This window comes from Lycium ferocissimum, chromosome 5 (assembly GCF_029784015.1).
Source record: "Lycium ferocissimum isolate CSIRO_LF1 chromosome 5, AGI_CSIRO_Lferr_CH_V1, whole genome shotgun sequence".
NCBI classification, from domain to species: Eukaryota; Viridiplantae; Streptophyta; class Magnoliopsida; order Solanales; family Solanaceae; genus Lycium; species Lycium ferocissimum.
In genome coordinates, this window is record NC_081346.1 from 6,990,176 (window position 1) to 7,002,466 (window position 12,291).

At 34.9% G+C, this 12,291-nt stretch overlaps 1 protein-coding gene across 1 annotated transcript; it reads left to right on the top strand.

The window, feature by feature from the left end:
- The first annotated feature begins 453 nt into the window (after window positions 1–453).
- Window positions 454–5,547, top strand: LOC132055699 (protein NEN1-like). The gene is made up of 6 exons (XM_059447647.1): window positions 454–834; window positions 1,192–1,349; window positions 2,380–2,426; window positions 2,976–3,039; window positions 4,127–4,743; window positions 5,181–5,547. The coding sequence occupies exons 1-6, from the start codon at window positions 555–557 to the stop codon at window positions 5,410–5,412; spliced, it is 1,398 nt and encodes a 465-aa protein (XP_059303630.1). The 5' UTR covers window positions 454–554; the 3' UTR covers window positions 5,413–5,547.
- Window positions 5,548–12,291: the final 6,744 nt, after the last annotated feature.

Below are 12,291 nucleotides of genomic sequence, written 5' to 3' on the forward strand. Positions count from 1 at the left end.
TAAGCATGTACGTACTCCCTCCGTCTCAAATTATTTGTCTGTGGTTACTAAAAATAGTTGTTTCAAATTATTTATCGTTTTAGGACCTCAGGCACAACTAATTACTTTTTTTTTCTCATTTTACTCTTAATAAAATTTTATCATTAATGGAGATGATACATAAATAGAATAAAGAGAGATTATAACTTAGATGTAAATAAGATAAAGTTAGTCAAATAACTCTTCTAATTAATATTTTTTAAGGAGCATGTAAAATAAAAAAATCACAAATAATTTGAGATGGAAGAATTATTGATTTTCCTTTTCTGAAAATAAAAAAAAATAAAAATTGGCGGGATAGAACCGTGAATAGGAGGAGACCAATTTGAAACCTGCAAAATCAGTAAGCAAATAAAGGAAGCTTCTTCGTTCCGTGTGCAACATTTCGCACTATTCCTTCCTCTCTTTCAAAATCTCTCTTTACCTCTAATCTATATATATCTGTGCGTTTCTCATGCACGCTTATACATATCCATAAACCCTGGTGGAAGAAATAAGTGTTATAAGCACAAAACATGATGATGGGCGATGAGAGATCAGAGGTAGCTTTTTTCGACATTGAAACAACAGTACCGACCCGACCCGGACAAGGATTTGCGATCCTGGAATTTGGGGCAATTCTTGTTTGTCCAAGGAAGCTTGTCGAACAGGAAGCCTACTCCACCCTCGTCAGGCCCACTGATCTTACCCTCATTTCCAACCTCTCCGTTCGCTGTAGCGGCATTAACCCGGAAGTAGTCACATCTGCCCCTACCTTTGCTGAAATCGCTGACAAAGTTTACCACATTCTCCATGGTCACCTCCTCTTTCTACCTGCCTTTTCAAATTTACTTTTTTTTCAGTGTGTCTTCGTTATGGAGGAAAATATTTTCCGGAAAATGTGTTTCTAATTTTCTCATGTTCGGTTGGTCAAATTCAAGTTCCTTAAAAATGAGGAAAAAATAACTTCCCTAATGTAAGCAAGAAAAACAACCACTAACCATCCGAACATGAGAAAATAAGTAAGAAGTTCACTAATTTTCAAGGAAAACATTTTCCTCTATACCGAACACGGAACACACCCTGAGTGTTTTTGAGTTGTATTTCGATTAGATGAGTTTTGGATGACTTATTTGCAAAGGGGTTGATGTGCTTGTTATGTGGTTTGTGCAGGGAGGATATGGGCAGGCCACAATATACTGAAATTTGATTGTCACAGGATTCGGGAAGCATTTGCTGGGATTAATAGGCCAGCACCAGAGCCCAAAGGAATTATTGATACATTGGCCTTATTAACTCAGAGATTTGGAAGGAGAGCTGGTGACATGAAGGTAAAGAAATATTCCAAGCAGGCAATTTAAGTTACTGGACTCGGATTAATCAATTGATTAATAAATCAATGCGGTTTTCGGTTTATATTACGAGAAAACTCACCGGACCTTTAGTTGCTTACCAAAATCATATGGATGTGGTTTTAATCTCACTCTTTAACATTGTAGGATGTAAACATTAGACTTGGTATAAGAGTTTGTTCCAATGGTTATCGACATCTTTTCTCTATTGAAGCCACTGAATAATGAAGGAGAGGATAATTAAAAAAAACTGTTTTACAAATATCAAATATGAGCTTATATTAGGCTAATAAATTGCATATTTTTGTGAAGCATGTCATCTAGGAGCATATACTTTCTTTCGTTAGTTTGGGATTTTCTTTTCGAACTTAATTGTGATAATTTCCATCCTCTCAAAGCTCACTTTTTTATTTGGTTAGTAAAATGGATTAATGTAATGCTGCTCTATTTCTCTATACTCTGTTTTGCTCTTACTAGGAAGTAAAGAACAAAGAACAAATTGGAAAGAAATTATATCACTAAATACCAGATATTGTTTAAGAGAAGCAGGAGTATTCAGTTTTTTTTTCCTTTTTCTGTCTTCTTTTTGCAGTTCTATGAAAATAATAATACTACTAATTTTTTTGTGATACATGCTTTACACTGCATATTGGACATTTTACACTTGGAGTTTAGGCGATTTGGGTTCAATGGGAGAGGTTGCGGAAGTTTTGGGTACCAGGGGCGGATTTAGCTTAGTATATGGGGAACCCCCATGTATTTGTTCGGATCCTGTATTTGTATTGAAAATTTCAGTAAATATATATCAAATACGACTTGGGAACCCACAAGCATAACCATTCTCTATATATTTTTTAATTTGATATGGATTGGAACCCACAAGCATCAAATCCTGAATCCGCCTCTGTTGGGTACTGTACTGGACAAGAAATCTGAAGTACAAGTGAAGCATTCTTACGGTCAAATGTTGACTGCTGATTGGCTTTTTCTTTTTAATTTCATTTTCCAGATGGCCTCTATTGCTACTTATTTTGGACTTGGACGGCAAACACATAGGTAAAGAGTTTTTTTTGTGTGTGTTTTAGCCCTTTGTTGAAAATCAAGTTTCAGTTATTCTATTTTTGTAACTTAAGCTTAATGTTCTTTGGTCCTCTTGTTTACCTTAATTAAATTGTGGGTTGCACAACATGGGATAGGGTTATTTCCTTCTTTGTAACTTCTCAGTGTGCTAGTTCTTGCTCAATATACTACAATAAGCAACATAGAATATGTTAATACCGTTTGCTTCATAACTTCTTTTTCTTGTGTTCCTCAATTTTGTTTTGTAAGTTAGGTTGCCTTGTTTCTAGCATCCTTCTTTATGAACCCTGCTGAAGCAGGGGATTGAGAGGGTCACTCTTGTTATTCTAACAGATTTAGTTATTTAACTATCACAAAAACCAAGAAATGTACTGCTGTAGGAAATGTAATGTGCTGTTCATTTGATACTTTCAATGCTTCTTTTCTGTGCAATTGCAAGTTCGTACTTTCTTTTCCGTGGAATTGCAAGTTCTTACTCTTTCAATTGATATTGAGTTTGCAAATATTCCTTGTGATTATTTTCAGGAGTTTGGATGATGTCCGAATGAATCTTGAAGTGCTGAAGTACTGTGGAACTGTCTTGCTTTTGGTAAGCTAGTCATCCATCACAGCTACTTTTCTGTTTGTTTGTTTGCTCGTAAGTATTAACTTATTCGTGAATGTTAGCATCACTTGTGAAGTTAAGTTCTTCTCATATTATTTCCTTTTTGTGTCTTTTGCCAGCCATATAGGGTGGAATATATCTAAACTATATGCATTGCACTACAATATTATTCTTCCATGGTTCCTTTCCAATTTTTGCCAACCTAGGAACTCCAGATGATAGTGGTAATGTTATGATCAGTCAAAAGCTATGTTGCATAGCATGGGCTCCTCCTTGTTTTTGTTTGTTGCTAAACACCTGAAAGACTACAGTGATGAGAATAATCCATAGATGCAATGGATTTTTGTACTTACCACTTTTAATTACCTCATCCTTGCATAATCCCTCATCTGCTCCACCTCCCCTACTCCACACACTCCTAGCCAGAAAAAGAGAAGGAAGTGGACAAAGGATATAAATGTGATACTTGAAGCTCTGGTATTTGCAGCTATCAAAGTACTGATCCATTTTACTCTGATTTCTTGTTCTTTCAAAAAACTAGGTGGCTTTAACTAAAGGCAAGAAAACAAAAAGAGTTCTTTCCTTTTGCCTAAACAGAGGCGTGAGTTGGCTTCTATACTGACTATTGGCACAGGCTAGAGTTTGATGACAAGGATACATATGGATGAGAACTCGCTGTCTCACAATTTTTGGCTGGTTTGACACTTCGCGTGTTGATATATTGTCAGAGTAAAGGGTGACACTCCTGAGCCCCTAATCATGACCCTTAGGCTGGACGGACTGACCAAAATTATGACTCACCATAAGTTTATAATATAGTGAAGCTCTGCAAGTAATTAAGTTGAGCCAAAAATTATCTGAGTTTTAATCTAGTGTCCCGGACTGGATTCTACTGTATTCTCATTCCTGTTGGTTCTGGTACTGCCATCGGTCTGCCGCTGCTTAGCTCGCCCTTAATGGATGCATTTATGTGGATCTTATATTGTCATTCGATGAACTCAGGATTGGTATTATTTGCTTTCTTAACTTCTGTTTGGGCTGAACAGAGTAATGAATTATGGTTGTGCTGCAGGAATCCAGCCTGCCAGACATATTTACGGAGAATAGTTGGGTGTCTCCTAATGCTACTACAAGAAGCCGTAGTAATTGGAAAGCTTCTCCAGAGAAAACGGGCTTCAGTGCAGATACACCCTCATCGAGCGTCAAGATGGACAGTCATGTTGAATCTACAGCACAAATCGTCCCTTTTAACATGGACGAAGTGGAAGAATCCCTTCGGTCAGATGTCCAGGAAGATGAATCTGGTTCATATTCTCCAGAATCGTCCACAACTGCAACTGAGAGTTTCATTGGCTGCACTGACTTCTTAGAACCAAATGAAATCTCCATACCTTCGATCTCTGTAAGTCTTACCCCTTTTTATCGTGGGTCTCAGAAGATACAAGTATTTCATGACTATGGTGAACTACAAGTTTGTTGTAGACGAATGAAGGTGCGGTTTGGTGTTAGTAAAAAGTATGTTAACAAGGTGAGTTTAGTGGTTGATGCATCACCGGGCCTGTGCCAAATCTTGGATGCAGTTGATCATCTTGCTCAAAAGCTATCTGTGGACTCAGGTAGCAGCTCAGAGTGGAGGCCTGTGGTAACTAGAAAGCCTGGATTTATGAACTATCCTACTGTCCGTTTAAAGTAAGTTTATATCTTTCTTTTTCTTGCTCCTCCTACAAATGACTATGCTTAGTTCTCCGTTTCTCAAGACCAGGAAAAGTTATGCTTATGCTTGCCATTTTCTTTCATGTTAAAATTTTATTTATCCCTTCTCACCTCAGGCTTTCTAATGTTAGAGGTGTGGATACATGTCAAAGACAAATTATGTGCCCTTATCTATCAGATTTTCTATCCTTAGTCACTACATGAGTTACTTACAAGGTTTTTTGTTCATGGTTAGCCCAAGTTTCTTATTAAAAGTTAGGACACAAGAGTTGTGAAATACATCAGATAAAGTGGTGTGATATTTTACATCCTCTGTGTTAATCCTGCTCCATTTACCGGAGCAAGGAGCCTCTTTTCACTGATGATGGTCTTCTTGTGCTATAAGCTAACTTCTAACATGTGTAAACATGCAGTTTACCAACTGTTATAGATGGTAATATTTCCCGCTGGACCACAGAGATATACCAGAAAGAATCTTCCACAACACAAAAGCTCGTCTTTAGTAGATTTGATGTGGAAGAACTGGAATCCTTGATAACTCCGGGAACGTTCGTGGATGCTTACTTCTCAGTGGATTCATATGACGTCCAGCAGAATGCTGGCATCCGCTTAGTCGCAAACAAGTTGATTGTGGATTCAACCTGATAGATCAGGTCCCAGATTGACTTGTATGACTTAAGCTTATGGGAACTTGGACTATATATGAGATTGACTTGAGTTAGAAAGTCGCTGTAATTATCTCTCTTGTACCATGAATTGAAAAATGAAAGGTTTGTCCTACTTTGGCTTTGGAAATGATTTTTGGTTTGCTTCTATATATAGAAGCAAACAACGTTTACAACTCATTAACTCCTCTTAAGGAAGATAAATATTTCCTAATCAGTAACTTTTGTCTTAGCGCATGGCACTTGAAAGGTCTGCCTGTGGGCAGCAGATGATGTGTCAATTACTCCCTCCGTCCCAAAATGAGTGTTACTTTAGCAAAAAAGAATTATCCGAAAATAAGTCACCTTAGAAATTCAAAACTAAAATTGGTAAGTGTTTCCAACTATGTCATTAGCATTAAAAGTAATCCTCTTTAATATTGCTTAATTCTCAAAAAAATCTAATAAATAAGGATAGTTTAGTAAACTTCACATTGTATTTATTGATCTTTTAATAGGAGTGGACACTTATTTTGGGCGGAGGGAGTATAATATACTAATAAATCATACACTTGGTACCTTGACTCAGTGGCGGAGCCACTTATGCCCAAGGGTGGTCACCTGCACACCCTTGGCTGGAAAATAGTACTAGTATATGGATTAGATATTATAATTAACTGGATATAAATTAAATTTTGAACATTCTTAAAATAATTGAGATAGATAGCTTAGAGGTAAGGGTGTTGATTTCACCTAAAAATCACGGTGTAAAACTTGCGTCAAACAACCTGTCATCTTCTTCTTTAAAAAAAACATACAAACAATGTCTCGAGCTACTTGGTTGATTTGTATTTACACTTATTTTCTTTCATGTTCCGACTAAACTTATTTGTATTTGAGTTATGATTTGCATTTGGTTTATTCATATGTTGGTTTGGAGTTACGTTGGACTAATTTGTTGAAACTCGCTTCTTTTCTTCTTTTCCTTCCAATTTCTGAAAAGAAGAAAAATGAGATCTAATAGCAAGTTAGCTACCACTTATTTTGTTCTCTTTTCTTTTTTAATTGTTCGTGACATTTTAATTATCAACTTTGTTCTCTTTCTTTCTTTCCTAATTAATTAGTCGTTATCTCTCGCATTTGTAACATTACTCGGAATGCCTTGTTGTTCTCAACTTGTGGGATTACGTACATTTAGGTATGTTGTTGTTTTGTTGTTATTTGTCATTTGATCTTGTAATCGCGTAAGAGTTTTCGAGCGATGAAATTTATAAAAGAATAGCTTGCCGAAATCGGATGGACGTAAATTTTTAGGCAGGTGTTCAGTGATGATGTTAAAAAAAATTGTTGCACTCGTTCATCGGAAAAAAATTATATACTCGTCAACATTTGAACAACCTTACCAAAATTTTTCGCTCCGCCACTGCCTTGAGTATACCTGTTCTTCAGTTTTCTAATATTTAAAAATCTAATCTTGCTCATTCTGGCAAAATTACTAAAGTATTACTTGCGAGTTCAATTATTATCTTATTCTATGCGATGTTCACTACTCGCAACAATTCAAGGCATTTGATCATTTAATTTTTAAACCTAGCAAACTGTATTTTCAACCATTAGTTTAACTTAACATCATCTTCTACTACTACTACTACTATTCATGTAATACGCCATTCAACATTAATTTAGTAATTATTTCATGTCAAATAAAATAATACTACACTTTTTCCTAATTTGGAATACCTTGCATTTTGTCTGTTGCTTTAAATAACAGTGAGTGCCTAACCTAAAATAAGCTTCACCTAGTACTATAATTTATTTGAATAGGAAAAAAAAAGTATTTTAAGAGCAATCATGTTTAGAAGACTGAGTTAATCTGCTTTTAATTTGTCATTTGATCGAACTATGCGATCCAATCCAAGTATGCCACAGAATATGTGATCGACTGATCGTTTTGTGACTTTGTCCCCCAAATGGTCACGTGACCCACACGACATCATGTGGTCCTTGCAAGTATGATTATTACAGTTTTGGTCTCTAGTTGCGCTAGTTGACATGTAGAACTTCAAATTGCTGAATTTAAATTGCTTTTTGGTTAGCACTGGAAATGCTTTTCTCAAGAGGCAAAGGCATATTAGCACAAATAATTGCAATGAAAATGAAGGATAAGAAAAGGACATGGTAATTGGTAGGCTCTAGGAAGATACATACTACTGCACTTACTAGGAAGTAGAAACTTATTAGATTAACTAAAAGACAGAAGAGTATGTAGACACAGATAATGATAGATTCAGAAAAGTCATTGTTTAGTCTGGAAAATTCTGTTTTTATCTTTATTTGTGGTATGTAATTTTCGCCCTGAAATATGATGGGATAGATAAGATTTTTAAAAATTTTAAAAGATTTCGCATTTTTTTGTAGAATAAAAAAAATTCTAACAACATTCCCACTTAATAAGTCGGATCAATGAGCCTCAGTGCGATCGAATACCAAATGATTATATAAAGAAGAAAAGCAAAATTTTCTTTACTTGCGTGCCCCATGAATAAACAGACTTATTGAAGAATATAGTTTGTTTGGTTCCAGAAGGAAGCATCACTGGTCAAGAACACAATTTGAATCCATAATGCTCGAATCTCAGTGAATCGATGACGACTGACGAGTGTTGTCAAGCTGAACCTTTCTTGTGCCTTTACTAAATATGTCTAATGAGATTATTCAAAAGGAAAAGATAAAGAAACAAAGATATAAGTAGTCCCTTTTTTTTTTTTTTTAAATTTCTCACACGGTGATTGGTATCCGTGTTGGGTGTGCGAAACAATCTACATTGGTAGGCCCCCGAAAAGAAAAAGGAGCTATTTATAAGGAGTTGGATCTCTTAATGATGTGAGCGCTTTTAGGGGGAACTTAGTGGGGGCTTGGCCCAAAGCAGACAATATCACATCATGTTAAGAGTATCTTTGGGTCGTTTTAGCCCAACAACTGGTATCAGAGCCAATGGTTTAGCGGTTCAACTATGAAGATGGCGGAGTGTGGCGTGGGGCAGGCGCTTAGTGCGCTTTGCCGTCATGGGCGGGTTGGATCTTTCTTAATGATGTGAGGCCTTTTAGGGAAAACGTGAGGTAACTGGCTAAAATGGATAATATCACATCATGTTAAGAGTATCTTTGAGCCGTTTTAGCCCAACAATCCGCTTTGCGGCTCTTACTTATTTAGACCATGCCGCATAAGAATTATTAAATGAGAAACATTTTTATCAATTTCTTTTCATTGTCAAAGCTCGAATTGAGAACTTATAATTAAGAACGAAGGAATCATATTCGTCTCAATCTCATCATAACGATGTTGGAATTTATATATGTGGTTCTACGTCTATATTCACATAAGAAAGATAAGATATGTGGCATGTATAAATGGAGAAATCTTTTTGCGCGTATAAAATATTCATGGAAAGAATTAATCTGATGGTTTTAACACACCAAATGGGAACAAGGATAACAGTACCATGCATTAGTAGTCCCCCACAATGTGATAGAATTGTTTAAAGTTGCAATTTACCCCTCGCATATTTAAACTTAAATTTTTATGGTGGAATCTCTATTACAGGTTGTATGAATTGTAATTTAGTCTTCTTGAGAATGGATCTAATAATTTAATTTACAATATCAAGAATGGAATAGTGATCTCCTTGCTACTATCGTCCAATTCGGTTTTTCTTTCTTCGTCTTTAATTGGTCACTAATATTCAATAACAACATATTCAGTATAATCATTAAGTGAGGTCTAGAAAAAGTAGAATATACCAAACCTTACCCCTACTTTTATGGGGTAGAGATGTTGTTTATAATAAACCCCCATTCAAAAAAAAAAAAGGTAAGAATTTGAAGCATGGTATCAAGAAAAAAATGATAACAAGTAGCAAGATAAAAAGCAAATAAGTCAACCGATAGTAATATTTATATATTATTAAAAAGAGGATAGTTTGCAATAGAATTGTGACAAGTTGTAGCACAAGAAAATGCCATGTGTTAATTTTAGGATAAAAATTAGGTAATTAGTTAATGATTAGTTAATCTTTTGAATTGAATTCAAATCTACTGATTTCCAATTTTAAAAAAATATAAAATTAGATTAAAAGGGACGTGGTCCAAAATATTAGAGCCAAGCATACCCACAATCATCCTATATGGGCTGAGCATGTTCTACGTTGCTAATGTTCTTTTTTTTTTTGTCAAATACATGTTGTTGTGGTGCGTTTACTTTCTAATTTGGTTAATTGGAAAAAAAATCATAGCATGTTTTTTCCTTTCTTTTCAAGTCACGTCAGATATTTTCCTCAATTTTGTATATTTTTTAATGTAATTTTAAAAAAAAATTAATTTAAGTATTAACTAAATTCTCAATCGTGTCCTAAATTTAAGCTCCATTTACTTCTTTTTTTATTGAATCTATATATATATTATTAAAAAGAGGATAGTTTTAGGACAAAAAATAGTTAATTAGTTATTGTTTTGAATTTAAAAATAATTAAATATTAATATTTAATTTCAAAACCTGAATCTATGTGATTGTGTGTGTCGTGTGAGAGGTAGTGGAAAGCGAGTGTGTGCATATGTAAATGTGTGTGTCGTGTGAGGGAGTGAAAACGTGGGTGGGTGGCTATGTGCATATGTAACTGCTTTTAAAAGTTGAATAGAATCATTACTTGCAAATCTTATCTGCAAGTCAACATTTCTCCACACTATATTCACATGAAATGTATAGTCTAGTCACATGTTCTAAAATTCACATCTTTTTTTAAAGTATAGCAAGATTCCTATTTTTCCAATTAGGTTCACTGTACTCGACAACACTACTCAACAACCTTAAAACTGATCAAACTTCTTTTATGTTTCACTTTTACATGATTAGAAAAAACAAATAAACCACACGTTCTCATGTTGGTGTCTCGGAGAGATTTCAGGAGATTGCATTGAATGCACAATCCTGAATTTCTTTATGGAGCTTGGTTTGAGTTTGATACTGTAATAGATTTTGTTTCAGTCCTGTAATATTGTGTTTGTATTTGTTTACGATAGTTGGTTAATTGTGAACGTGAACATGGATTCAAGCGTAGTTGACTGATTTTGGTGATGTTCGGAACAATGATAGTTGGGCAATTTTGATGAAAAGGTAACATGCTGATTTTAGAATAGTATTTGTATGTATGCCGATATAGTTATAGGCTGTGGCGTCTAAATTTTGAAATTATGGAAGCTATTGTTACGATCTGTTTCAGGCTTTCAGTATAGTGATGCATACCTCATAGTTGAAATGAATTTTAGTTGAAAATCGTAAATGATGCAAATTTAAGAATTCAAAATTGTATTATTCGTTTGGGTTTGTGCTCAACTCCTATTCGGTTGCTTCATTTGCATCTTCATGTCGCCTCTAATTGGTGAGCGCAAAGGAGCTTGGTTCCCTGAAAAGCCTAAATGGTTAAAAGGTATGTGAGAACACATCTATTAAAGTACTAACTATTAGGAGCAGTAGTTTCATATGTTGCATGTAGAAGCATTGATGAACTTGAAGCAGAGTTGACTTACCAAGGGAGACCTGTTGCTATTGATACAGAAGACTGCTAATCTTACCCTTTCTGAAAATGTTTACTATTGTAAGCAATATTAGAGCTATATTTTGATAGGATTTTAAAGGAACACCTGGCAGGAAGGTAACAATATACATTTTTCTTTAAACAATGTCAAACGTAAGCATAAATTGTTATCTCTAATTGATGTAGTTGATGTTTGTTACGTGATACTAACACCAAATATTAGTTTTACCCGCTCCTATAATTTGTTTTCAAGGTCCATATACCAACATTTCTTCTATACAGGAGAAGAAACTAGTATAATGACAGCTCATCAGATTGATTCATTTACAAGGGCCACAACGATGGAGGGCAAGAGACCACCTTAATTACAGATTATGTTCTCCGTCTCTGTGTTCTATTACATTTTGGTGTCAACTTCCTTGCTTGCGGACAAAAGAAGCACATCAATATTGGTATATATCTATGATTCTTGGTGTTTGAGGTTGATTATTATTATGCATAGTAAGCTCGATATATAGGAAACTAAAACAAAAAAAATTAGTTGACTGACTAGAGAGCAAGTGAGTAGAAGAAAAGAGCAAAAGAGGTGTCCGGAAGAAGGAGAAAAATAAGAAGAGGACAAGTTACTTGAAGAAGAAGAGAGTCATCGTGAATGAAAAAGAAAAAATGAGAAGAGAAATGGTCTTTACATGAATTGTAAGTGTACGTTTCTTTAACATATCTATCTCCTGACATAAATAAGTTTGTCAAGTTCAAACAAGATAACCTATAATTGTGTATAGTTACACAAATGTAGCATACAATAATACCAAGGAACAGTATATAGTTTATTAGCGTATAAGTTGAAATAGACACTGAATATATACTTTGTGAGTTTGCATACCTAATAATACAATTGCTAGCTTAATAGAGTTCATTTACACTTGAATGCCTTTCGGTTACAACATGGCCTAAGAATTTTCTGCTTCTATCTTTGGAGCAGAAAAAGAATTCGATCTGTCACATCTTTATACTTGTGAAGTTTTTGCGGTAACTGGAGCAAAAATAGGCTCCAAATTGAGGATATGGTCAACCTATGGTGGCCATGGCCAAGTCATGAGGACTAAACAACCACATTTGGCATATTTTCTCAGGTAATAGTGAATCTATTCTTTGGGCGGTTTCAATAGTTTAGATCACATATTCTGTTCTTTCCATTAGTTTGTTCAGATTTCATTCGTTTACTTTCTTTTGCACTTTCAATAGATGAATGAGATGAATGAACAAGTCGTATTTGTCCAGAGATAGGTT

What these genes read in the sequence shown, in the direction of transcription:
- LOC132055699 (XM_059447647.1), top strand. Translation starts at nt 555, where the DNA reads ATGATGATGGGCGATGAGAGATCAGAGGTAGCTTTTTTCGACATTGAA. An exon ending in GTGGAACTGTCTTGCTTTTG is followed by an intron (nt 3,040 to 4,126) that starts GTAAGCTAGTCA and finishes GTTGTGCTGCAG; the next exon opens with GAATCCAGCCTGCCAGACAT. An exon ending in TATCCTACTGTCCGTTTAAA is followed by an intron (nt 4,744 to 5,180) that starts GTAAGTTTATAT and finishes GTAAACATGCAG; the next exon opens with TTTACCAACTGTTATAGATG.